This window comes from Monodelphis domestica, chromosome 2 (assembly GCF_027887165.1).
Source record: "Monodelphis domestica isolate mMonDom1 chromosome 2, mMonDom1.pri, whole genome shotgun sequence".
In the NCBI taxonomy this organism is placed as follows: Eukaryota; Metazoa; Chordata; class Mammalia; order Didelphimorphia; family Didelphidae; genus Monodelphis; species Monodelphis domestica.
The window spans coordinates 265,241,242-265,268,742 of NC_077228.1; the positions used below are offsets into that span (position 1 = coordinate 265,241,242).

Here is a 27,501-nt window from a genome sequence, read left to right on the forward strand (position 1 = left end):
TCCTCTTCAATATCTCTTTATTAACTTCTAAATTTAAGAAATTCTTCAGTCTTCTTTTCTCCAAGGAAAAGAGGTGTTTCTCCTTTCTCAACAACAGAGGAAAGAAGAGATGCCATGTGTCACATTGATCTCTGGTTTATTGAGGGTCTAGGAGAATCTTCCCCAAAAGACACCACAATATAAGGAAATATCCATGTCCAATATGTCCATCTGTTTGTCCTAGTTACTGAAGGCATCCTTCCTTCAGGTCAAGACTACTTGCCAGCTGGCCACGAGAAGTAGCTCAATTGTGCCCCCATGCCTCCTCCTTCAATCCTCCCCAAAACCTCAGCCCAAGGGAGTTGTGTCAGAAGGGAAAGATCATGGAGAGGGCAAATATGAATACGGATCAAGTGGTAAGTGGTTGTGATTACAGGAAGGAGAGTACCATGTGAGGGGAGGCAAATTGTGGTTATAGAATGGATATGATCGTGGGAGAGAGGAAGCAAGTAAGCATAGAGGAATGGAAATCCATCAACATGAGCAAGGAATGTGTGGGAGGACTAAATGGGTTTCTGAATGAGCATACATAGGGAAAGTGAGTATGTGTCTATAAAAGTACAAAGAATACAGAGGTAGCTAAGCAGAATACTTGCAAATGGGGATACCGGTAAAAGCACACATGACCATGAAAACATGAAAATGCACACAGAACCATAAGCATATATGAGAGCATACATGTGATGCTGAACATAGGAATAAGGACTGAAACTGTGATTTTATTGGTATAGGGGACTCTTCATTAAGGAACCTCTATCACTGTCAAGTGGCACCCTCTCTGCAACTTATAGTCTTAGGATGTTACTGAGAGGTTAAGCCACTTGCCCAGTGTCACAAGCTAGTATGTGTCAGAGTCAAGTCTTGAACTTGGGTCTTCCTGGTCAATGTCTTATGCATGTTATCACACTGCTTCTCTGATTTGTTAGACATCTCTAACTACAATGATCCTTCATTTGCTCACATCACCCTGAAATTTCACATGTGTTTAAAATACTCTAACGTATTAAAATTGATTGTTGATATGTCTAATCTCCTCTACTAGACTATAAGCTCCACAGGGACAGGGACTAGGGATTTTTTTTCATCTTTCTCTGTGCCTAGCACATATTAAATCCTTAAAATACATTTGCTAAATTGAATGCAAAACAAGTACTTTTGTGAGCAAAGATGTGTGGGGAGGATCCATATGCAATGTTGAGCATGGGCAAGAACAAACCAGAGGCAAGGAGCAAGTAAACCTGGGCAAGGAAAAAGAGGACATGGGTAAGGGAAAAGGGTAAATAGGACAGCCTAAAGGTATGTGGAGGGAACATGGAAAAGAATGAGAGAAAGTGCAAGGGTGCTAAATTGAGCATTGGAATGGACGAACATTGGAGAAAATAATGGGAAAAGGAGGGAAAAAAACACACGTTTAGAATGGGGAGAACTGTGAATGTACCTTGCATGTGGGAGGAGGGTTCCAGAGGGCACATTGAGTATGAAATAGATGAGCTAAGTGGCTAGGAGATGGAATTAGATGTGAGTCACAAGAAGACAGGAGATGGCAGTGATGAAGATGTATACATCAAGAGATGACTGAGAGCAATTAGAGTTGAGGTAATGAAGCTAGGACATGAAGATGTGTGAGTATGAGGAAAGAGGCTTGCTTCCCAGACTACTGGAAAGAACCCCAAGCCAGCCTAGGAGAGACAGATAGACAGCAGTGGGATGAGGAAGCCCATTTCTGTCACTTGGGGATAAAGTTCTCTCCCCAAGGTCCTCCAAATCTTTCCCCACTTCCCTCTCCCCAACCCTCACCTGCTTCCCTTCCCCAATTCCCACCACCCCAAAGCCCTCATCTGTTTCCCTTCCCCTCACTACCACTCCTTCACTTATAGAGCAAATGGACCCGACTCCCATCACAGCTGAGCCGATCAGGTGGCTCAGAGGTACCCCGAGGAAGGCCCCCTGCAGAATCTGGGGGAGTTGGGGGGTGACGCCGTGAACGAAGCTGCTGCCGAGACTGGAGCTGATGTCGGAGCTCAGAGACACGTTCCTCTTTCTAGTGACAAAAATACAAGAGTAAAAGGGAAAGAGATGATAAGGAGTAGGGAGAGAATGTTGAAGCAGAAGGGAAGAAGATGTAGGGGAAAAAATGGGGAAGAATTGAGAAAGGGGAAAATAGGAAGTAGTGGGGGAGATACCAGGAGAATGGCAAGAGATGGAAAAAGAAAGAAATTGATGGAAGAAGGAAAGTTAAGAAAAGAAAGCTTTCAATATATTTATAAACCCCACAATTTCTTGTTCCCAAGATTATCTGTCCCCCAGAATCACAAGCTGACCTTCCCTTAGACTCCTCTACCCACCTCAGCAATGATCTTCTCTAGCTCCCGGTTCTCTTTCTCTAGGAGTCGTGATTTCTCTTCCTCATTATTATTAGTAGATGAACCTGTCTTCATGGTATCTTGAGCCTCAGATTGCCACTCCCCTCGGGTGATCAACCTCCGCATCTGAGAGCAATTTGTACAGAAAGGAAGGAACAAAACAATCAGCTAAATCTAATGGCAGAAGTAGGAAGGGAAGGAAAAAGCAAAAAAAACAAAAACAAATTAAGTGGACAAAGATGACAGCACAGGGATAATCTGGGAAGGGAGAAGTAAAACAGAAAAAGTCTAGAAGTATGTAGAGGGGGGAAGGAACTCAAGGGTTATGAGAAGGGATAGAACACAAGGGGAATAAGAAGGGGGGCTAAGGAAAAGAGGGAAAGAGATAGAGCCAGGAAGGAATCAGAAAACAAAGATAAATCCAGAATAAGGAAAGGGAATGAATTAAGAAAAACTGCTTCCTTCTATCCCAAAGCCTCACCTTGGGCACAAAAAGCACAACTAGGGTAATGTAGGAAGAAAATACAATGGCAAGAGAAGCAAAAGCAAAAGCGGCATCCTGTTGACTGGATAGGATCATAGTAACTGGGGCAGTGATGAGACACAGGACCTGAAAAGGACAGTAAGAGATTGAAGCCAGTAGGAATTTTAGCATTCAATAAGAGGGGACAAAAGCCCTCCCTCCCTAATTCTTACCTCAATGACAATTCAGGAAGCTATTGAGAGCAGCATGCTGGTGTTGGCCATCTCACTGGACGTAACCCTTGTCAGGGATCACGTTTTCAGGGATCATGGTCACCAATGATTTGGAGATAAACTCCAAAGAAATTTATCCCACCAATCATTTCCCCAATCCTGAACAATCTCTTCCTCCCTTCTACTGTCTCAGAAGTGTGAATATAGCTAATAGGCAGCAAAATATCTGCTACACAGACATTTGCTATTCTCCATCTGCCTCAGAAGTGAAAAGACATTTAATTTCATTCAACAACAACTTCTTAAGTGACCACTGTAAACAAAGCACTATGCAGAGGCAGAGCAGAATCCATTTCTTTTAAACTTACTATGAATCTTAGCCAGAGCCTCAAGGCAGCTTTTATCCAGGGAACTAACAATGGAAGGTAAACTTTTAGTCTGTGTCTCCCAGCTCAATCCATCACCCAGTCCAAGATCATTCACTCATCCCAAAGTCTCTTAGAGGTGGCACTGTTCTACTATTATATCTCCTCTGCAACTCTTCCTAAGGTTGGGGGGAAGGTGATAATGGGGCATGTGGAAAGGTCAGGGACTTTTCCATACCTTAGAAGTATAGGCCAGGCTCCCTGGGGGACAAATCAATTATTTTCCCAGCATGATTGCAACTAGAGAAGACTGTGCCACCTCCCCACCTCCCTACCCACTCTAAGTGAATTTGCTCTAGTATCATAAATTCCTGGTTATGGCTCTGATCTTAGGCTCCACCACTTTATTATTGTCAGACCCTCCATTTCTGGATCCTGTGATGATCTTCCCATATGTAGCCAATCATAGGCCCTAGATTCAAAGATCATGTCAAAGTGGCTCACCGCCACATTGTAGATTGCCATGCCAACAGCACGGTGGTCATTGATTTTCTCAGTGGAGACACTCTTGGTCTCATAAGCAAGGAAAATCCCAAGCAGCAGCAACAGTCCCTTGTACCCATAGAAGATGCCTAAGGGATTAAAAAAAAGGGGGGGTCACATGGAAAAAACTGATCTTCACTCATTCCCAAAACCTATTCTTTCTTCAGCCCCCTCTATTTCCCTAATCTTTTGCTAACTGCCATCTTTTATAATAACTCCATAATTTATCATTAAAGGTAGGTGACCTTTATAGCCTCTCTTATCCAGTAGCATCACCAATCTTTTCCACCCTTCCACACCAACCTCACCTCCCACTCATCTTCCCCAAACCACATCCCTTTTCCCTTATAAGGCACTATCCTTTGAATATAAGATGATACTGCTGGTCTCTTTTCAGCAAGTCATTTTTTCCCCTAGTAATGATAATGGTCTATACCGAACTGTGCATAGTGGCTTACCTAGCGTAGATAACAACAAACATGGTATATATATGAGAGGACTTTCCGAGGCTATAGATGTAGTCTGTGACTATAGAATAAAGTAAAACTAACTAAATGAAAGGAGAAGGAAGCCTATGATTTGCCAATTACAGATGGTAGATACTTGTGGATAAGGTAGTCTCAGTTTATTCTTCTCCCACTACAAAAGTCTGACTCATATCTTTATCTTTGAGTTTCAGTTCCTTATAGACAAAGACAAATTTTCTTCCATTCTTGGAAAAGCCTTTATCAGATTTCATGGGAGACATGCAATCCAAATTGTTGAAAATGTTAAAACTTTGGCATCTTGCCCCAGGTGCATCCTACCCATGTCCCCTAGCCCCCTTACTGTTCCTGTCCTCCTCCCTTCTCTTTTCATGACCACTTTTATCTCCAGATCCCCCCTGCCCCACCCACCGAGCCAAGTATTCATCTTCTTGGAGCTGCAATGCTCCAGCTGGGGTAGAATGGAGATATCAATATCTTGCTTTGGCTCCTCCTTGGTGAAAGACTATGGGAAAAAATGGGACCATAGGTACAAAGACTGCCAACTTTCACATTCTGCTTCCTTTCTAGGATTTGGTCTCCAACTTCTCCCCATTCCCCAAGTAAGTTATCATCACTATCAGTGACTTCCATTCAATAACATCCCCAGTTCCCATTCTCTATCCATGATCTTCCAATCCCCATCCCCATCCCCAAATTCCAGTTTCCCACTTTTGAGAGCATTGCTTCCTCAAAAGTACCCTGCTATCAAAAGTACCTTACTATCTACATAACACCTTTGGTCCTCTGCTTCCTTTCCCCACCCCTCCCCGCAACTTTAAACTGTATAATTAATGTCTTTGACAGAACTCCTTCTAATGTCTAGTAGAGACTAGAAAGCTATCTCAACTGTGGTCTTCTGGACTAATTTCTAACAAGGTCAAAGCCTTTATGATTGCCCTCAGCCCCTTCAGTTGCAACTTCATAGCATTTAAGTATACCTCAATAGTTCGATGTAAGGGATCCACAATCTGCCAAATAGCCAATGTAAAAACATCCAGTCCCACCAGCAGCCCCACTGTAGCATAAAGTTTCCAGGATTCTAGAGTCTAGACCAAGGAGGACATGATAATTATTACTAGAGAGAGTCTTGGATCCAACCATTCCCCCCATCTTCAGTACCACCAAAGACCTATTAATTATCCCTGAGGAGGATCAGTGGATTGAGGTAGGGGAATTTAGGCTTGGCAGAGGATCAGGGGAGAGGGCAGACCAGTTCACCTTTCTTCTTTCCTTTTTCTCTTCCTTCTTTGTGAATACTGTGTGGACCCACCAGATCTTAGTGAACATGGAACCATAGCCCAGACTGAAGCCCAGGCCTAAAAGCCAAAGTCGAGCCTAAGGAAAGAAAAATAATGTATACATACATTGTAGAATAGAAAGTAGAGAGAAGGTGAGGGGCCAAAGAAAGTGGAGACTAAGGAAGAGATTTGAACAAAGAAGTTTAAGATGATGGAGCAACAGAGAATGGGAGACAGAGGAAGAAGATTGAGAGAGTACACACAAAGTATGAGGATTCAGACAAAAAGAAAGAGAGCCATAGAGACAGAAGAGAGTGAAGAGGATCAAGAAAATGGACATAGGATAGATTTGATAAAGTACTCCCCATTAAATGAGTCAGAATACAACATAGACTTCACTGGAGTGAAGGAGATATTTCCCTGAACATACCTTGAGCTCACTCCTCACCACATATCCTGAAACTTTCTCTTGATCTTCTAGCTCACTACTCCCAATTTCCAGTTTTCTGAACCCAATGTGATGCTTTCAGTTGTTATCCTGAACCCTACACTGTTAGGCCATTGCCCTACCAGGTTACTTGTCCATGCATGTTTTTTTTTTCTTCTCTCCACTTTATCCCCTACATCCAAGTATCTAATAGTAACTTTGGAATCTTTTTTTTTTAACAGAATTTCATCCATATAGGGAGCTCCCACTCTGGTTACTATCTTAACCAATATGGATGGCACCTGCCAGAGAGTTGTCTGACATACTGAAGTTAATGGATTTGCCCAAGGATCACTTGCCCAAGTAGAACTTGAAACCAAATCATACTGATTCTGAGGCCATTCTTTGTTTACCATGCCATTCCCTGGAATTCACTGCAAAATGAAAAAGGTTTGGAAAGACTTAAATATTCAGAGACAAGTATGGAATATCACTGGTTGGAGGAAAAGAATACGAAGGACGAAGTTGTAGAGGGAAAAGGGAAAAAAGAGAATAAAGCAACTTCTAGAATCAAGGCTCTTCACCTGACAGACAAAGGGAAAGTGGCCCTTTCTAATATGATGGCCATCTAGCCCAAGTGGGAAAACAGCAGCCAGAGCCAAGGAGCAGCCCACAGCAGTCAAATTGTTCAAGTTTGGCTGTGAGTTCTGGATATACCTAGAATAGAGGGAGAAGGATAAAAAGTCAATTACCCCTCTGTGGATAAATCTAATCTTTCCCACTCAACACCACAGGTCTAAGCCCAGAAATAGAGACCATGGAACCACAATAAAGTATGCTTTAGGCTTCAGAGAAATCAGGTTAAGGGAAGATTAGTATTTGAATATAGATGGAAATTTCTCTCCCTAATCCTAGGAAGGAAGAGTGGAAGGAAGCATGTTCACAACTGGGCAAAAGGTAGGGTTATATAGGACCTACCAATATCAGAAACACTTTGCCCAAGAAAAATGCCTCCAAGGGGACATTTTCACCCCAGATAGATAACTTGCAGGACAGGAAGAAACGTATAACCTATATCCCTACTCTGATTTCCAGGGCTTACTTGGAAGTCAGTGAGTCAACATGAACCCTTGGGATACATGGCTTTATGATGAGGCAAAGCTTTGTTTCTACCACAAACTCCATTTGTGGGTAGACTGATTGGCCATAGTGATCATTTGAGAGGTAGAAACAAACAAACAAAATCAGAGAAAGGGGTAGGAAGAACTGACCGGACATGAGAGTTGTAGATGTTAAAGGACAGACAAACGATGGCCAGCACGATGCCCAAACTGGACAGTACTGAGACTGAGATAAAGAGCTTCTGGGACAGGAAGCGGAATGTCTTGATGACCACAGTTTGGTCAGCTGGAGGAGACCCTCCTGGATTAAAGAAGGAAAAGGAAACAGGAAAGGAAAAAAAAGAAAGAACATTAAAGGGAGAAGGATCTCAAGCAAATAGTTCTGAGTACACACACACACACACACACACACACACACACACACACACACACACACACAGATACACACACATATGTGAAATCCTAATCTCACTGAAGAAAGGAGAAAGACTGACAAGGAAGTACCTGTTGTACTACAGGAACAAATATCCCTAACAGGTTTGGAAAAGATGCCAAGTTTCATCACCAAAGTAGGATGTTAAGCTTTCATTTCTTAAGCAAAGGGAATTATAGTATAGTGAAGGGAGCAGAATACAGCCATGATCAGGCAAAAAGGTGGACTAAAAGAAGTTTCTTCCAGGCTTGAATCAAAAAATCAACAAGTGAGAGAACTATAGCATCACAGAGCTAGAAAAAACCTCAAACATATAATCTAATATACAATGCTTGCTTTTACACAGAAGACTTTCTAAACAATACCTCAGAGTACCTAAAACTACCTTAAGGAGCACCACAAAATTCTTCCAAAATTCTCCAAAAAAATCTTCACTTAAATAGGACACACACACAGAGTACATGTGTGTATATACACATATACACATAAAACATTTATATATATATATGTATATATATATACACACATACATATTATATAAGCAAACAATACTTAGGAGTGGAGCAAGTTGTATTTACATAAAACAATAAGGTTCTGAAACACCAAAAAGAAAAAAATTAGGTATCAATAGCCTAAGTCAATATGATCTGATATTTGGCTAGCTTCTAATCTTTCTCTTAAATGTCTTCAGGACAGAGCCTACACATTTATCCTCAACTGCCCACCTAAGGTCTCCCCCTTCTGAAATCCTTTTTTATCTAATTGTTATCTCTATTTTTATTTAAACTCATTTCCACATAAATGAAGAGTAGCATTCTTCTCATTAAAAACCCTTTATATGCTTGCTGGAAAAAAACTATACTCCTCTTTAGCCTTCTCTTCCATAGGATAAATACAATTTATAACCTGAATTTTCATCTCAAGTCAGTTCAGGGGTTTAAATTCTCTGGAATATGTCTATGGTAGCACCAGAATATAGAATTGTAGAAAAAGAATAAAATATCAGATAAAGATCTATAAAGAGTCTTAGATATTATTGAGACCAATTACCTTATTTTTCAGACTAGAAAGTAAAGCACTGTAAAGTTAAGTGTTTTGCCCAGAGTCATACATTGAGCCAGTGGAAAGAACACAAGTTCTCTTATCCTCATGGTCTTTTCCATTGTATAAGAAACTCTCAATGTGGAAATCATTTCCTTCCCTTCAACCACCCCATACCTATGGTGGTAGATGCCAACCCTGTATTTTGATATACTTACTGCCAAAATCTCTGACTCTCTTTGTACTCTATTCCATGATCTGGCTATTAACTACTTAACCTCAACAGTTCTTCACAAAGATAAGAATCATTATCAATTCCCCTCTAATTTTCTGATCTTAAGTCCTATGCTATAGGTTACTTCATGGCTATTTCAAGCCACAGCCCTCCACCAACATTAATGACCTATTTGTTTTCCCTTTTCTCAGAAGGGCAAAGGATATGAAAAATAAAGTCACAGAAGAAAACTATAGATGTCACTTACCAATCCACTTGTCAGCACCCAACCAGTGGAGATCATCCTTGGTGCTGTCATAGTAGCCAATCTGCATGTATTTTCCACCTGGGAGGAGGAAAGGAAGAGGGCAGTCACAAGAAAAATCTAGAAAACAGAACCTGAATCCCCTTCTCTCCCCATTTCCTGGAAAGCCACACCATCATTGTCTTTCATTTCTCTTTTATCTGGCCCTAAGGATGTCAAGAATCGAGGAATCCTAATGATAGGAGGGATCTTGGGAGTGGTCATTTCATTTATCCCCAAGAAAGTAGTACAGCATACCTAAGCCAGCTCAGACAGGTAAGAATTTCTCCTAACTTTAAAACCCTATAGGGAAGGATTGCTCCACAACTTTTCCCAGTTACCTATTCCAATGTCTCACACTCCTCTGTTCTAGGCCGCTTCTACAAGGACTACCTTATATCCCTTCCACCGTGGTTAAATATCTATTTCTTATCCTGGACACAAAGAGAAGGGGGTGGGGTAGGAAAAGAATCTTTTCAAAGAAGCTGAAGAAATAATTCTCTTTACCAAAGACTGGAGAGGGAAATTCAGAGAAGCTGATTGCCAATCCACATCAAGAAAACTCAATACAATACTGATTCATAAAATTAAAGAAATGTCATATTTAAAAATCTAAGTGGTTGCTGGCATTAAAATTTTTTTGATGAGTTCATTTAAATAGAAATGTTGTTTGAAATAATTAGATTCCTTTGTAAATTTAAAACATATGCTTACAGATCAAAATTCCTTAACTGGAAGAGCTAAGATGAGATTGAGAGTACGGTGTAGAGAAAATTTAATATAGGAGACTTGGCCATTTTAAGATCTATCAGAAATGAAATTGAAGGATCTATGAAATAGTAATGTGTCACAGGGAAAATAGGATTTAATTCAATTAAAAAATATCTTTTTCAGGGCAAACATATTACATCATAAAATGTGTTATATATGTATAGCATACACATGTATGTATATGCATACATAAGTAAGTTAGAAAAAGAGAGACACAGAGAGAAGGCAAAAGACAGAAAGACAGAGATAGAGAGAGATGAACTTTTAAGGTTGTCACTTTCTTAAACCTGAGAAATGGAGATGATAAGCCAAAGCACAAGAGAAAAGGAAATGAGACAACCTTGTAATTTTTCTCAGTTTTCCATTTGACATCTCTCCGTTTGGTGTCTCCCTCTCCATTTAGGAGCCCTCCCACATCCCAGTTTTCCTCCCCACAAACCTTGCCCTCACCCTGCAGCTGTTCAATGAGAGTCCGTGCCATCCTAGAACCACTAGCATCAAATACCACATGGCCCTAAAAGGAGGAAATGGGGTAGGAGGAGGGAAGTGAGGAGGGATGGATAAAAAGAGGACAGAAAAAAAAAAGAGCAAATCAGGAATACTTTCATTTCTCGTGTTTTCAATAAATGCTATTTATGGTATTTTCCTACATATAGGACACACCCCAGTTGTCAGTACCCTAGATTTTAAAACATCATTCCCCTAAAGAGATGAAGCTAAGCATCTGTGATAGCAAATCACCTTCAAATTATAAAGCATTCTAGACTCAGTTAAGAGATCTACAATCTAGTCTTAAATTTTCCTTTAGCTAGCTGTATGACCCTGAGCAAGTCATAAATCTCTGTGGGCTTCAATTTCCTCATCTACAAAATGAAGACATTTGTGTAGATGCTTTCTAAATTATCTTCCAACAATGAAAATTCTATGGTACTAAGGAAATTTATGAAAAATAGATGATAATCTGATAACAGATCTAAAGGAAATTGAATACTCTCACTTTTATTATAATAATTCCCTTTTATAATAATAGGTAGCATTTATATAGAGCTTTAAAGTCTGAGGATTATCTCATTTTATCCTCACAATTCTAGGAATTAGGCACTATGATTATCCCCATTTTACAGATGCAGAAACTGAGACAGGTGGCTTATTCAAGGCCTCATAATTAGGAAGTCTCTGAATTCATTATTTGAATTCAGGTCTTCCTGACTCCAGGTCCATCATTACTACATCATTTAGCTGCCTTTATATTGGGTATTTCTATAACTCCTTTAGATACAGGTAAGTGCCAAAAATGATTCTGAGGGCAAAGGAAGGTTAGTCTAAGGAAATTCAAAGAAATCTTAACTGTGGGTCTGGAGCAGGTAAGGAAAATATTCTAAAGCATAAAAGTATTTGAATGAGGGGGGAAAAACAGTGGAAAGTAAAAGATGAAGGAATACTCACAGAAACTCCTTCAAAGGATGAAGAATTCATTGCCCGGTAGATCTGGTCCGTAATGGTCTGGTTATTATAGTTGAAATCTTCCAGTCGTACCCCGCCACTAGAATGGACACCACTGCCCCCTGATGTCTTGTTCAGTGCCAATGCCAAGGCCCAAATGGCATCATAAGCCAGGGGTGCCTCCTGAAAGCCACCAGTCTCCTCAGCTTTCTTGCTCCCCAATCGCTGGGTCAGTTTTTGCACAAACTCCTGGGATGTCTGATGAGGGAAAGAATAAAGGAATAAATATGCAGGATTCTCACTGGCATATCCAATTCCCATGATTCCTGCTACATTTCCCATTTAACTTCTATATGTGTTAATTTAATATACAAATGAGGATCATAAGTCTAGAGCTAGAAGAAACCTCAGTAGCCACGTAATCTAAAAACCATCATTTTACAGATGAGGAAACTAAAGTCCAGGAAGCTAAAGACACCCAGAGTCATACAGGTAGGAAGGATTTGAACCCAAGTCTTCTGACCCCAAAGCCCTTGCTCAATCCATCATACTATGCTTCGTTCTTGTTCTATACATCTGTCTTGGACTGTGTATCTGACATAGCTTAAAAAATAAATACATAGAGTGGGGGAATTGAGTCTTTTTAATTTACTTTGATTAGCATTTAGCAGAGAACCACATATAAGCAGATTAATTTATAAAGACTTTGATTTATTGAGGGTTACCAAAGAGTGAAAATTAATGAGGATGGGGAAAAGGGGGAAATAAGCAGAAATTCAAGATGGTTCTCTCTATATTGATACATGAACTTTCCTCAGAATTCATCAGTTTAAGGCCTAGGGATAAAGTGAAAAGAGAATCAGATTTAGGGTCAGAAGACTCAAATTTGAATTCCTGTTTTGCTATTTAGCCTCAGAAAAATTATTTACTTCCACAAACTGTTTACTCCTTAATAAAACGAATATTATTTGACCTCAAAGGTCCCTTCCAATTTTAAATCCTATGCACACTTCACCTCAGATCTAATCTTTTATCACCAATTACTTAAAAAACATCTCCACATGCACAACCCACTAAATCATTCCTTCCCCAGAAAACTAGCTATCACTTATTTTCTCTATTTTCACTATTTTCTCTGTCATAATGGCTTGAAAACTTTGGAATAAATATCACCTCTTCATTCCTTATCACCCATAGTCAATGTCTAAATCCCGTCATTTCTCTTTTTGAGACCTCACTCGGATTTGTTTCTTATTCTCACTGTGATATTCCTATTCCGGGTCTGAGCAATGTCATCTTTGACACAGTTTCCCTCTTTCCAAACTCTTCTCATTATAATCTATCCTAAACATTATGTAAGAAGATTGTCTTAGGAAGAAAACATTTGCATCCACATGTGATGACCTTAACCCAATGGCCAGCATAACTGAACTCTCAATCCTTTTTCCCATTTTCCTACTTTCAATCTGCCCCAGTACTACTAATTTCTGAGTTGGGATAAACACTGCTTCTAGTCCAGATTCTCCTGTCTAGCCCAAGTTACCTAGCCTTTTAACATTTGTGGAAAAAAATTCTTTTTGCCAAGACAAGGATATATATTTTTTTAATTTACTACAAACTAATAGAAAACAATAAGCAAAACAAAATGCATAAAAATGAACAAGTCTACAGAGTACATATTTCTGTTCCTACCACCTAGCCGGAGATCAATTCGGCTGGCACAGCTCACAGGAAGCCAGCTTTTTCCTCCCTTTTCTTCACCTCATCCTTGTCTGGGTTAGATGTGTGAGAACGGATGCTAGACCAAAATACAGAAATTCCTGGCTCAAGATCGACTTGGCTTAGCACTGTTGCTAAAGCTGGTGGGATTCACAATCCCATCAAAAGCCAGCTGCTAGGCCTGATAGAATTCACAATCCCTCCAAGAACCTGCTTCAAGGTCTAAGAGAATTCTCAATACCTCTCAGAATTTGCTTTCTAACCTTATTTTGGAATGTGAAGCCCTCTGGCTCTAGATGTTTCCTACATTTTCATTCTGTAGTCACTCTAAGTCCCTGCTGAAAGGCCCTTTCCTACATTACTTGAAAGAATTTTCCCCCTAGGATTCAAGCCATCTTAAAGTGACCTGCCCCCATTTTCCCATCCTATTCAATATTCCTAAAGCCTGCTCACTAGGCAATTCAAGCCAATTCTACTCTTTGATAAAGATAACTTTACATCTTTTTCTAAACTAGCAACCAAGCCTAGTCTTATGAGTAGCATTGTAGCCTCGGTGGTAAATGTCATCTTTCTCTAGAACCTATCCAAATGATAACAGCTTCCTCAAACAACCAGAAACAAATTCCCTGTCATTTCCTATTTAAAAGCCGGAGCACCTTTTTTGAGAGGCCTATTAAATTCCCATTTACTATCTGAGAATATTTGTAGTTAGCAGTTCATTTGGAGGGAAAGGGATGACTGACAGGTCCTTGAATTTAAAAAATGAAAAAGTCTTTCTGGCCCTATCCACTTTCTTCAAATTCCCTTTGGTTATTCATTTTTCAGGTCTCCCCATCTGAGCGTTAGGGGCTTTCCAAATTCAAGCATTACTCCAAGGGGAAGAGAGGGAAGATAAAGAACTGGGGACAGCTGTACATGTTCATTCAGTTCTTGATGAAATTATTTTCTGTAACTAACTGTTTCTTAGGGTGCTTTTTGGAATCTAGAGTCCTGGGTTTAAACTTTGCCTCTGTCATTTATTATATATGTGACCTTGAACAAATCTTTTTACCTCTCAGGGCCTCAGGAGTTCCTCAACTGTAAAATGAAAGGATTGAACTAGTTGGTCCCTGAATTCTATCTAGAATCCAATTCTAAATATATAAACTGTGACCCGTTCTCCTAAAAGTTATTCTTCAAAGCCTAGGTCAAATCTGATTACAATGAAGCCTTCTCCAATTTCTTCAGCCCATATCAATTTTCTCCTTTCTCTGAACTGCTTTAGTTGTAACTCTCATACCGGCTCTTTTATATTGCCATGAATTATCACCATAAATGTTTTATGCATTTCATTGTGTTTCCCCAAATAGATTGTTTACTTCGAAAGGGCAAGGACCTTATCTTTTAAGCTCTCAGTAAATGTTTATTGAATCAATGTACATAAGAATATACAAAACAGATAAATTAGATGATTTTTGCTTTTCAAAAAAAGATTCAACTAACTCCCTTAGTTCTTTTAAGTATTTATTTATAAACCATTAACTGCTTAACATAAAAATTTAAAGGACGTATTAGGAACCAAGCCAACTGACTATCAGTCAGAAAGGATAATACATCTAAGTAATATAAGTCCCTGGGAAAATAAAATCTGATTTATACCCAGCTTTTCAGGAACAGAATGAATGCTGAGCAAAGTACTGTTGTACATTCAAGGATCTAAGTTATTAACTCTGCTGCCCTCCCTTTACACTTCTCCAACTTCCTTTCATCCCCATGGTGACAGTCATCCCCCCACCCCCTTCAGTAGCACACTGAACATATTGAGAATTCAATTCCCCACCCCCACCCATCTCCAGAGCAACCACAACAGAGACAGACCCTTCAGTAAGTCCCATTCAAGCATTTTCAAAACGGGAAAGTGGCCACATTCCCTAACTAATGCTGACTCCCGTGTGTCAGTTCCACCAGCATACTCTTGATTATAACCCTCGCACTCAGATCTCTGACCCATTTTACAAACCTATAAGCTATCTAACACCAAACACTCCTCACCATGTTAGAGATACCACGAGTGTTCTCAGGGTTTAGCATGACAATCTCTGTGGTGACGTGTCCCTCCACCGCTTCTGCCATCTCCTGCTCAGTACAGTTGATGGCTGGGTCCGGGGTTCTGAACCAGTTATCTGCATACCAGCCAATGAGAAACCAGACATATTTCTTCCCAAAGAGTCGCTCCTTGTAAACCTGAGTATAAATAAGAGAGAGGCTAAGATTGGCTCAAATCCTAGATCATCCTCTTCAGAAGAGAATAAAAGTTGAGGTAAAATATGTCATATAGTGGTTTCAGGGGGAGAGAGAAAAAGGAAGACCCATAAATCCCCCCTTAGAAGTCTCTCTTTAATGTCCTCTATTGATTCATAGGACCCCTTAATGCCCTCTACTGATTTATAGGACCCCAAAGGAAACTGAGAGAAATAGCAATGGTATGGGTATTTGAAGAAATGAATGGTAGAAAAACTAGACGATGGTAACCACTAGGTATAAAGACATAAAAACGATGATATAAGAAAGCAAGGCTTGATGTCTCCTCCCTGCCCACCCTCCCTCTTCAGAGTCCAGTTCCACCTCACAGAAAACTTTACGAGCTTCGGTTTCATAGAAAAGTCCCACGATGATTCGAGCATCCTGGCGCTACAGAAGGAAGAGAGACTGTGAGTCTCCCAAAGTGCCTAACACAGTCATCTCCATACAGTAAATGTCTGGTTGATATTAACTAAATTAGTGAAATGAACCATTCCCCTTCAGTACCAAGACCTAGATTTCTTGTCACCCAAGCTCAGACTTTCCCCACTACTCCCAAATCAGCTCTTACATTCTTCACCAGCTCCTCGCTCAGGCTTTCCCTGACCTCTGTTTAGTTCTCCAGCCTACCTTAAGGTTCTTGACTGGCACAGCTGGGTCAGAAAAGAAGCTCTGGCGAAAAGTAATCTCAATTCCTGCTTCCTTCACTCGTTCCTCTAGATCATCCAAAGTCTGATATAATGGGTAACAAGCAATTGGGGAAAATAAGAAGTATGCTTTTGAGTAAGGACAAAAATTATTAACTTAGGACTTATATATTCAATACATGTTCTTAGAATAGTACTTTTGTACACTTTCTCCCACAAGATCTCTTTTAACCTAAATCAAAGTCATATTATGAATATGAGGAAATAGTTTTCAAACATATATAATGTCTATGTACAGAGTTGTGTCCAGGGCAGCTTCCTAGGAGGTGAGTACCTCCTAGATTATTTATTTACATCCTTGATGAAAACCAACAAGGAAAGTTGAAAGCCATAAGAAGAGCTAGTACAACACACACACACACACACACACACACACACACACACACACACACACACATGCACACACATTCATAGAAAGAATGAATTGGTCTCCTAAGTTATTTATAGCAGAAAGCCATGATGCCTCAAATTTCAGTTTCAAATACTAGATGAGATTTGAGGGGGAAACTAGCTTAGAATTGGCCAATAATCCCCATTGTCTGCCAACTACAAAGTTATCCTAGTACCACGGTATCTTTTTCTCTCTCTGGAATCTGTAAGTTTTTCTGCTACCCTTTAAAAAAGTAAATAAGTCTTCCCAAACTAATTATACTTAGATATGAAAATGGGAAGACAAAAAAAAGAACAAATACCGAATTCATATGTGGCAATAGGGACCAAGGGGACCAATAATATTAGAGAGTGCCAGTTGAACTGAACTCATCAGATTTAAATCAGTAGGATGTAGAACAGGTCCTCCTCCCACAATCAGGGGGCCATATTAGCTACAATGACTACAGGTCATTGGATAGACCATAAAAGTTAATGGAGAACTGTGCAGGTTTTCCATATAGGATGTGATATAGATAGATGATTAATGGCAAGGGAGAAACAAATGTAAAGATGGACAAGAAAATCAGAACTGAATCTAGAGTAAGAGAAAGTAAGCAATGCCAACTAGGAGAGTGGACACAGGTCCAAAATAATAGAGCTGGAGTGAGAAACACATATTCATGTTAATAGGTCTCCTCAGATGCAGATCCTTTCTCTACACACATACACACACACCCAGCCTCTCTCTCCTTCAATTCATTCTCTCACCATTTCTATTATCTATTATCAGTGTCTCTGTGTCTATTTTACCCAAAGTGTATGATCATCTGTGTATCTTTGTTCACCTATCTCTTTTTCTGTGAATTCAACCCTTTCTCCTTTACTTTCACAATCACACACCCCTGCCTCTTCTTTCTGACTCTATTTGTACTTTTTTTCTGTGTTGTTCTCCTATCTTTGAGTTTGGGAAGAACCTCCAAAAGATCTAAACAATTTTTTATCTGATTTACAAGGTAAGAGCAAAAAGAAGAGAATATCAGAACCCTGGTATCAGAGAGGTCAGCTATTGCATCTAAGAAATGATTTCTCTTTTTATGAACTTAACACAGTACTTGGCACACAGTAAATGCTTAATAAATGCTTTTCCATTCATTCATTTACAATAGGCAAATGATGTCCATAATATTCCTCCCCATGGTAGTTTAAATAGCTTTCTCCCACCTCTGATCCCCCCACCCGTCTCCATATCCTCACCGAAGTGAAGACTTCAGTGGTCTGCTGAATGGTGGCGATCTTCTTCCAGCCCCACTTTTCAAAGAGCCTCACCCGAGTAGGATTATGAAGGGTGGCTGAGGGATGAGTTCGAAAGAAAGTGGGAAAACGCTGTCGATTTGATAGGGCTGGTGAGCTTGAACCATAAGAAAGCTGAAAGGGATGAGAGTGGTACAATAAGACTTGTTCAACATAAAGTCCAGGTTATTAAGAGTTACTAGAAGTCAATCCATTCCTCTCCTTTCCTTCTTCCTGACTATACATACAATTGTTCCTTTTGTGCTAAAAAAGTTGTATGGTAAGAGGTTACTCTTAGTCATTCCTATAAAAATTTCACATATCTCCTCAAAATTGGGAAGTTTTCCCCAAGATCCAACTAATTCATTTTGCTAGACAAACTAGCTGAGACCCCAAACTGTCATATTTCAAGCAATTTCTACTGTCTGAACATCCCTGAGATACCAGTCAGAGTGGAAGATTCATAAATTTGGTCTTTAAGAGTCTCTGAATCTGGGGCCACTCTCCAAGTGCTCTCAAAAATACCCCCAAGCATTCATCCCCACAGCCAAAAAGTATGTCCCTTACCTCCTGAAACACCCTGCTAGGCTGAATTTCCTAGATAAAAATCCACACTACAGCTCACCACAATGAGGTTCCACATCCTGGCAGCCTCTGCTACAAGGGTGGAGACCGAGCTGCAGCCTGGCAAGAGGATGATCTTGATGGGATCGTTGTAGAGCAGCTCATATAGGTACTTGGTGGCTTGTCCAGGATCACACTGCAAAATAAGGGTAGGAAATCAGGAAGCAACCTTATTTAAGATCCCTCTCCCCTTTACTTCCATTTGCTTTTTATTTAAGATACCATTATCCCCTATCCCTCCCCTGAGATTCTTTCCTTCATTACCCTTCTGTCCCTCCTTCTCCAGTTGTACTTGACCATCATAGATTTTCCTCCCTGTTCTATCAAATAGCATCTTCCCATGTCATTTCTCCTTCCCCTTAACCATGACTCTATTTTCCCTTTTGCCCCTTTCTATTGATCTCCAGATACTCTCTCTCTCCCCCTTCCTCAGACCTCTCAGGTTTCTCTATGAATAGAAAGAAATTAATAAGAATATAAACAGAATCCCATTAAGTCCCTACCCCATTCTAAATTTCCTCTGCCATCCTCCATATTTTTTTTATCTTTTTTCAGGACTGGTAAGAGATAAAAGGATAGGAGAAGGAACACCATGGGAATCTCAGCTATCCATCCCCCCTACTGTGTCCTGACATTTTGACTGGTACTTTAGAAAAGAAACAGTTGGGGGATGGAAGGAATCAGGGACCTTAAAAGGAACAAGAGGACAAGAAATAGGAAAGGAGCTGAGAAGAGATTGGAAAGATACTTTGAGGTCTAGGAGAGGAAATTGATGGTAGAGGAAGGGGTGCAGGAGAGAGAAAGAGACAAAGGGAGGAGGGGGAATAAAAAGAAAGGAGTTAAAAAGAGCAAGCATGAGCCACAGGTCTCTTAATATATGTTCTCTTCACACTGCCTGACCTTTCAAAAGCTGCAGAAACCCAACAGGGGAGCAAGGGTATAAGGGAGATAGGCAGGAAACACAAGTGGCCTGGACAGTGAAACATTGGGGCAGGTAGAAAGGAAATAAAAGTGGCCTCCTGGAGATACCTCCTTCCCCACTGAGGTTTGATATTTGGGCCACTGTAGGAAATCAGGAAATCAGGGAAAACTAGAGGGAGGTTAGCACAAAGTGAAGAAACAACATTCAAAATAAACTTGACACCCACCCACCCCCTGTCAAGGTCAGTTCTCAACAACATTCTGATGTGTGTTTTTTTCTTAATCCCTCACTTTCTGGCATCTCTTTCCAGACTATTCTTCTCTCTCAGGGACCCTCTTCTCCCAGATATCCATCCCAGTTCCTTTCCTTGGCTCTCCCCAATGCCAAATTCTGAGCCCCCTCAATGTTCCTCTAATTTTTTGCTCAAGGTAGAAGTTGTCATGAGTAATAACCTATGTTTCAATGAAACATTATATATGAAAGTACTTTCAAAAAATAAAGTACTATATAATATTACTGATCCCTGAGAATGAGACATTTCCTCTCTCACTGTATCTGACTCTGTCTCTGTCTCATTCCCTCATCTTTCTCTTCTTTTCCACCTTTTCCTACACTTCCCTTCTCTGATCCACACCTGTCGGGCTAGAATGTATTTGGCTCATCATGAGCTAAGAGACTCATATGTTACCAGTGCTCCCCTCCCCCACAGACTACCTCTCCTCTCTGTTGCAGTGAATCTAGGTTTGCAGTCAGGGAAAACATTTTTCTTTCTCCCCTTCCCCCTCTCTTCCACTTCTATTTTCTCCTCCAGCTCCAGCTCCCATGTCCCCCCATCTGCTTCCCCTATACCTCCAGGGAATCACCTGTCATGGTGGATGAATTTGAGCTCATAGTCAGGTCTTCCTCATCTCTCTGTGATCTCGTCTTACAAGGGATCTTCCTGTATTCCATCCCTCATCATGATTCTTTGCTGTATCCAGTTATCTCCCTCTCTCTTCCCAACAGGATTATTTTGTATCTCATACTCAGCATGACCTCTTAAAAAGAAATTCTTCCTCTCTTTTTACCTATCTTTCCCCTCTCTCTGTACTTTTGTACTTCTCTTGTATTAACTTGCTCTTCCCATGTATCCTAGGGTTACCTGATCATCTCAGGGATTAGTCAAGAGTTGGTTTTATTATTCTTCTCCTGCCCCTACCTTGGGTCATCCCCCTCATGCAAGTTTCCCTGAAGAATCATATATCTGGGTTTACTTTGATGTCCTAAAAAAATCAGCAAAGGGTCAGCCTTACAGAATATTACTAAGATGATTTCTACCCCCTGCAGAGCATTTTCCTCCTATACCCCATTCTTCTCCATACATCCCCAATACTTTCTTTGTATCTGGGATTACCTGTCATGGAGTATGCCTGGTCCACTAGAATGCCCCTTGAATTTCTCCCCAAATCTTTATTCTCAGTATCACACTTGCCCCACATTGTTGGGAAATGAGAGATTTTTCCTCTTCTTGGAGGAACTTGTGCCCCTGTCCCTAGCTCTCTTCAAATATCCTTTTTCTCTCAAATACATACTTCCTTACTGCTAAAAAAAATAATGATGATCTGTAGTCCCTCACAATGACCAAGGGTTCTTCTCAGTTCCTGTTCCTTGCCCCAACCCCTTCCTTTAATCCCAATTACATAGGGGACATTTTGGGGCAGTGAGTATAAATCTAGATTCTGCTCTGCAACTAGTTCCATTCCTACCTCATCTCCACACCCATTCTTTTTACCCCTGCATAACCCTATTTCCCCATATTTCCTCCTGAGAACCCCAGTGTCTATCTTGCTGTAACTGAGTTTCTAGCATGTCCCTGGGTCTCCCCACCCCCATCCTGTTTGAATGGTTCTAGCTCTCATTCTCCCTCATACCTTACTTATTTCTTCTCATACCCTAAATCACCCCAACCCCCAACTCAGGTTCCAACATCATAACAATTACCTTGATAGTGTTGTTAGCTCAGCTTGTACCCCTAAACTATTTCCCTCTCCAAGTCTCTCCTCCCCTCCCCCTCCTTCATAAGCCATTTTCTCCCATGCCCCCTTACTCCCTGCATGAGAATTTATTTTGAGATTATTTTGCTAGGTAGATTACCTTGGACTCCTAGCTCCTCAAGATGATCCTAAGTCTCTCTCCACCCTCCTATCCTCCGAAACTCCATACCCCCACATGGAAGAGGGGGCTGGGCTTGCCTCGTGATTCTAGAGGCTCGGTTTAAGTCCCAGGTACATACATCCTCCAGTGCCCCCAGCCCAAACACCACAGTACCCCGCTTCCCCATCCCGGGGGGCTACCTTGCTGTCGTGGTGGATGAGCTTGAGCTCGTAGTCGGGCAGGATGTCCCTGCGGCTGTTCACGTCCTCCAGCGCCATCTCCACCGCCGGCTGGCAGGCCTGGCCCCCGGGCCAGCCCCCGCTCATGGGGAACAGCGCCCCGATATAGACCGCCCGCCGGCCTGAGGAGGGGGCTGAGGGGGCCCGGGGGTGTGGGTGAGGGTGCGGGAGCCCAGGTCGCGAGGGAGAGTGAGGGGCCCACACCGGAGCCACCCCCGCCACCACCACCATCCCCACCAACAGCGACCAACCCACCCTAAGGGAGGGAGACCCCGGGCCCATGACCAGCGGAGGGGGCTGTTTGGGGGAAGGAGAGGGGAACCTCAGCATGGACACTTTTTAGGGGGGGCTGCGGAGGAGGGACCGGGACTGAGGAAACGCCTCCATCCCGAATTTGGGAGAAAGGGGGGAGGGGGGACTCAGAGGGTCTAGTCTCCCTAAACCCCGGCCGCTCCCGTTGCCGCTGCCGCGAACTCTTCTATAGCCGACTGACTGAGCAAGGGAAGGAGGAGGGAGATATGGGGAGGGGGGAGGAGGGGGCAAGAGGCGGGGAGGGGGCGGGCTCTGACGTCACGGGCGGCGGCGCGGCCGCAGGGGGCGCGAGGGGCGGCGATTGAAAGGGAGGATGTGGGGCGGGAAAGGGAAGAAGAGCTCTCTGGTCCAGAAGGGAGCTGGGAGCTGCAGCGTGCTGAGAGGGGAGAGGGGCGAGCGAAGGCGGGGGAGAGGAGTGAGGGCGGGGAGCACGTGAGAGAAGGTGAGGAAAGGACGTGGTGGGGTGCTAGAGGTGGGGGAGGGAAGGTGGATGGACTGAGGGGTGGGGGTGACGGAGAAGAGGGGGGATGGGTGAAGAGTTGAAGAGAATGAGAAAAGGAAGAGGGAGGTAGAAGAGGAGAATGGAGTGGGAGGCCAGGAACACAGAATAGGGAAAGGTTTGGGAGGAATGATTGAATGGAAAGGAAGGTTGGAAATGGAGAACGGAGTTGGGGGAAGGATATTGGAGCAGTTAGACGGATAAGAAGTGATGAGGGATGTTTTAGGGGGCAAAGAAATGGGACACTGGGGAAAGGACTTGGTAGAGTTAGAGAAAGGAAATGAACAGGCTGTGGGAGTTTGGAGAGTAGTGGTATAAATTGATAGACAGTGTTGAGGAAGAATGAGGCAGGGGTCATTTCAGTTAGGAGAGCGCTTCAGTGAGAGCAGGGGCAAAGTTGGGTAAAAGGAAGAGGTCCGTTAAGAAAATGAACAGAGAAATGAAAGATATAACAGTATCCTGCCCTCCTGTTGGTATCCTGACATTCAGCTGAACAGGATCAAGGAGCAGAAGTTAAGGGGAGGTGGGGACTGGAAGTGGGGGATGAGAGAATAGAATGGGAGTGGACACCACAGCCCAGAGGAAGAACTGGCAGAAATCATAGGGAGCAAGAGGTGGCAAAGAGAGCAAAAGGAGTAAAGGACTTCATAGTCTAGGAAGGAGAAAGGGGAGGTGGTGCATTAAATGGAATATAGGTTTTCTGGTCTCACCTGTGTATGTGGTTCTCTTCACTGGCAGCAGGAAAGACGAGGATGCAGAGAAGAGTTATCACTGATGCCCAGCTTTCCCCGGCCCGATCCCCATCACCCCCCCACACCTGTCCAAGTCCAGCACTTGGGAGAGCAGAACGCCTGAGTTTCTGGGAAGGGAGGGTGTCTGGGGATAAGAGCAAGTTGGGGCTGGAAGTCAGAATTTGTATTTTCTCAGTAGGAGAGCAGAGTTTGGGGAAGGAGAACCAAAAGCTAAGGTTGAGATAGCTGAGTGTCAAGGAATAATGAACATCATGGAAATTTGGGGCCCAATGAGGGAAGTAAGGGGTTGAGGGGTTGGACCAGGATCTTGAGGGAAGGGAAAAAATCCATCTATAAAGTTGGGGAAGTTGGGACAAAGAAAAGGATGCCTGGGTATTGGGAACCAAGGATTTAGAAACAGGAAGCCTGGTTCCTCAATGTAGAATAAAGGTTTGATAGAGTAGAAAAAATGGGGAGGGGTGGTGGACCAAACACCAGAATTACTTTAAGAAACAGGCTAAGGGAGGAGACCTAAGTACCAAAAATCCTGAGTGGACAAAATACATTTACTATAAAATCCCCATCATCCTAGGTTATTCCCAAATGTTGTGTTCCCTTCTCCCAACTCCCCTCCCAACCCAATCTCTCCATTCCAAATTTTGGAATAATTTTAAGTTGGATCTGAATCTTGAGGGGAGGATGTATGTAGGAAATGTGATGGCTGAAATGAAAAGTGGGGCCCAAGGAGCAGGAGGAAAGAGTCTTAAAGTATAAAGAGAAATTCAGAGAGAAACAGTAAGATTACAGAGAAAACAGTGGAAAATTTATAGCACAAGAGTTAGGTGAGACATATTGAGATAAAGAGAAAAGTTTAGGGTCAAAGATGAGGAGTAAAGAAAAAGAAAAATTATAAAAGAAGTCCAGGGGTGGACAAAGAGTAAGAGAAGTAAAGTTGCAATTAGAGGAATTGATGCTGGGTTATCGAAAGAGGGAATAGAATATTATTTCTGGCCCCACCCCACCATTCATTCTTCCTGGCATCTGTATTTTCTTCCCTATCTCCACCCAATCCTACTTAAGACCTGTCCCCTAAAAATTGTTGTCATTAGATACACCCAAGTGTTTATTCCCCTCACCCTGGCAGGAGGGCTTCGGGGTGTCCCACTGTCCCCGGGCACAGATGCTTCGGGAACTGCCCACTAGATGGAAACCAGGGTCACATCTGAAATCCACCCAGGCACCATCCAGGGCTGGACGGTTCCCGCCCCTGAGGAAAGCTGTCCCATTATCCAGAGTCAGATAAGACTTGGAACAGGTACGTACTGTAAAGAAACAGGAAAAGAAAAAGAGATACAAGTATACACTATATACATGTATATGTAAATATATATACTTTTTCATATATGTATATACTATATATAGTGAGCTTTGTCCTTTGATACATATATTATATGTATCTCCTTTGATATATATATCAAAGAAGAAAGCTCTTTCATTTCAATGACAGGAAGGAAGCTAGGGTGAGGATAGGAAGACATGAACATGATGCTTTACAAGTAAGGGGGTAGGGAGGAAAGGCAAAGTCCCAAAAGAAAAAGAGCCTAGGATCTGTAGGCACGCCAGAGAGAGTCCCTTTCTAATAGTTATTCATTTATTAAACACTTAAGTACCTACTATGAACAGTGGACTATGCCAGGTCCTTATGAGGACAGGAAAAATAAAATATATCTTTGTCCTCAAGAATTTTAGTTGATTATAACAGTTAAAATTCAGTTGTACATACTAATCAAATGCTTACTAAATTATGGACAATGCAATAATTTGTTTTGAATAGTGATGAATATTACTTTTATATGTAGTACATAGACTTTCCTATAGTTTACATAATCTAGTATTAAAATTGAGTTCATAGTATCACTGCTTTAGACCTGGAAGGAATCATAGGAGTGATCTAGTCCAGTGCCTTTATTTTATGGATAAGGAAACTAAGGGCTAATGAGCTTAAGAGGGATTGCTCAGAGTAGCACTGCTGGCAAGTGGCAGTCCAGGTTTTAACCCAAGTACTCTAGTCCTTAGTCCAAGATGCTTTCTACTGAACCATGATGCAGTAAACATATGTGGCCACTTTGAGAAATGGGAGTGGTCAAGAATGTGATGAGATGGTGTGGATAAATCAGCCTGGGACTTATTTTTGTTAGGTGCCATCAATAATCATCAAAATAAAATAACAAGAACTCAATTAGGCATAGCCATAATGTACTATGTGGAGAGTATGGAAAGAATGCTTTAGGCTGATTATTTCATTATATCACTAACAGTACTAGCACAGCTCTATAAACATTTATTTCATACAATTTTAGGTCCTTATTTTCAAGATTGCAATGCCAAGGGGTTTGGGTAGTAGAGTGAAAGGAGGAAAGAGAAGGATCCCTTAAGGCAAACGAAGGGCAAAAGGAGCCATTGCAAGTTTACTCACCACACCGGCTTGGCATGTCCATATCTGTCCAAGAACCATTGGAGAGACACTTGCGAACCTTGGGCCCCACAACCTCACGATCCCCCCGGCACACATACTCAATCTCATAGTCAACAGGCAGGAAGTTGATTGCCCGAACCTGATCTCGGGTCAGGCCCCTGTAGCGGATCCCCCCTTCCCATGGTGGGTGTATGATTTGGCAGCCTGTCAGAGGTGCAGGGGAAAGGGAAAAGGTAGTCAATTTTAAAGAAATGTGATGTAAGAGAGCAAGAATCAATGAGAAATGTCACAAGGGGACAGAGAGGGATAGGAGTGGTGTTAAAGGTTAGGAAGAGAGCGACCAGAGGGAAGACAGGAGCAGAATGGCTGAGAGTATGATTTGGGAAGATAACAAGAAGCCAATAGGATCAGGAAAAGAATTGGGGGACGTGGAGGTGGGGGGGGGTGTTCAAAGAGGGTGGGGAAAGGAAATGGAGTATAGTAAAGAGGGAAAGGATAAAATGGGTTGTCCAAGCTAAGTTAAAATGAAAGAACGATAGACTGAGTTTAGATAGTGGATGTGAAAGCATGGAAACGGGGAAATGAAAGTGGGAGTGGTCAGGTATCGAGAGATTTTAGAGAAAGGTGCACCTTCGGAGGTTGTGTTGGAGTTCTGGGCCCCATCAGAACCCAAGGGAAGGAGGAGATGCAGTAGCAGCAGCAGCATCTGGATAAGAGGCACCCGGGTTAGGACAGAACTGAACCTCACTAGAGCGGACCGGACGGGGTGCGGTTCTGTCTTTCATTCCCCTCCTAGGTTCTACAGTGTTTCCCAGGCTGCTGCTTGATTCAGCATCGGGACGTGTGGACAGCGCCCCGTGGAGGAGGCAGAGGCGGAGCACCGCGCCAAGTCGGGATGAGGGGGAGGAGAAGAGATTATGTCCCCTCCCTCTTCCTCCTTTCCTAGGTACCCCACATCCTTTTGGGACTCTACCTTATCATCATCACCCCGTGCCCCCTCGTTCCCCTCCTCGGGAATCCATTTCCCCCTCTCGTCTGGTTTACGGCATCTCCCACCTCCCCCTTTCCCTCCTTCTCCGCACCATTCGTCCCCTACCTCATTTACCACCTTCCTTCTGGTCTCTTATTACCCACTTTCTAGCCCTATTACCCCACACACACACACAACCCGGCCTTCTCGTATTTCCTTCCATTCCTGCTCCCCTTCTCCATTCTTTTCCTATTCCCTTTTCCCCTTCTTCCATCTCCTCCCTTGTCCTTTCCTGTCTTCCGTCTGTCTTCCCTGCCCTCCTCCCTCCAGGCCCTTGGCTCTCTTACCTCGGCGCTTTGGCCCAGCTCACCCGGCTCTTTCCCTGGCCCAGCTCCCCGCCTCTCCCCGGGCCTCAGGGCCCCAGGCCGGGCCGCTCCTCCCTCCCCCCCACTCCTTCTTTCTCCTCCTCCTCCTCTTTTCCCTTCTGCCTCCGGTATACGGCGCTGGGCCGAGCAGGGGTCTTTTCCCTCCTCTCTCTCTTCTACCCAACCCCCCAGTCTCTCTTTCCCCCGGGCAGCGGCTGTAGCGGGAGCCCAGAGCCGGGAAGAGAGTAGGCGGCGCCGGGGACCCGGGAACCTCCGGGCGGAGGGAAGAGGGAGGGTGGAACGGAGGACAGGGAGGGGGACAGGGGAGAGGGCGCCG

At 42.6% G+C, this 27,501-nt stretch overlaps 1 protein-coding gene across 3 annotated transcripts; it reads right to left on the bottom strand.

Annotated features, from left to right (window-relative positions):
* GABBR1 (gamma-aminobutyric acid type B receptor subunit 1) lies at positions 1-27,501 on the bottom strand. 3 transcript variants are annotated; one of them, XM_056817807.1, is made up of 23 exons: positions 27,147-27,459; positions 26,460-26,535; positions 25,830-26,033; positions 24,490-24,675; positions 23,333-23,353; positions 21,773-21,945; positions 18,519-18,653; positions 17,858-18,028; positions 16,155-16,256; positions 15,849-15,914; positions 15,276-15,467; positions 11,529-11,783; positions 10,533-10,596; positions 9,276-9,353; positions 7,470-7,620; positions 6,783-6,915; positions 5,752-5,868; positions 5,472-5,579; positions 4,903-4,996; positions 3,968-4,095; positions 2,884-3,012; positions 2,385-2,528; positions 1-2,080 (listed from the first exon to the last, which is right to left on the bottom strand). In XM_056817807.1, the coding sequence occupies exons 2-23, from the start codon at positions 26,533-26,535 to the stop codon at positions 1,907-1,909; spliced, it is 2,901 nt and encodes a 966-aa protein (XP_056673785.1). In that variant the 5' UTR covers positions 27,147-27,459; the 3' UTR covers positions 1-1,906. The 3 variants fall into 3 exon arrangements, with proteins under 3 accessions (XP_056673785.1, XP_056673786.1, XP_056673784.1); XM_056817808.1 differs by lacking the exon at positions 23,333-23,353 and having other exon boundaries at positions 27,147-27,501; XM_056817806.1 differs by lacking the exon at positions 23,333-23,353 and having other exon boundaries at positions 24,469-24,675; positions 27,147-27,482.

Coding starts and splice junctions, on each gene's coding strand:
- GABBR1 (XM_056817806.1), bottom strand. CDS start 26,535: ATGCTGCTGCTGCTACTGCATCTCCTCCTTCCCTTGGGTTCTGATGGG. Junction 24,676..25,829: donor GGACATGCCAAGCCGGTGTG/GTGAGTAAACTT, acceptor GTTTCTTTACAG/TACGTACCTGTTCCAAGTCT. Junction 4,096..4,902: donor GAAGATGAATACTTGGCTCG/GTGGGTGGGGCA, acceptor TTAATCCCTTAG/GCATCTTCTATGGGTACAAG.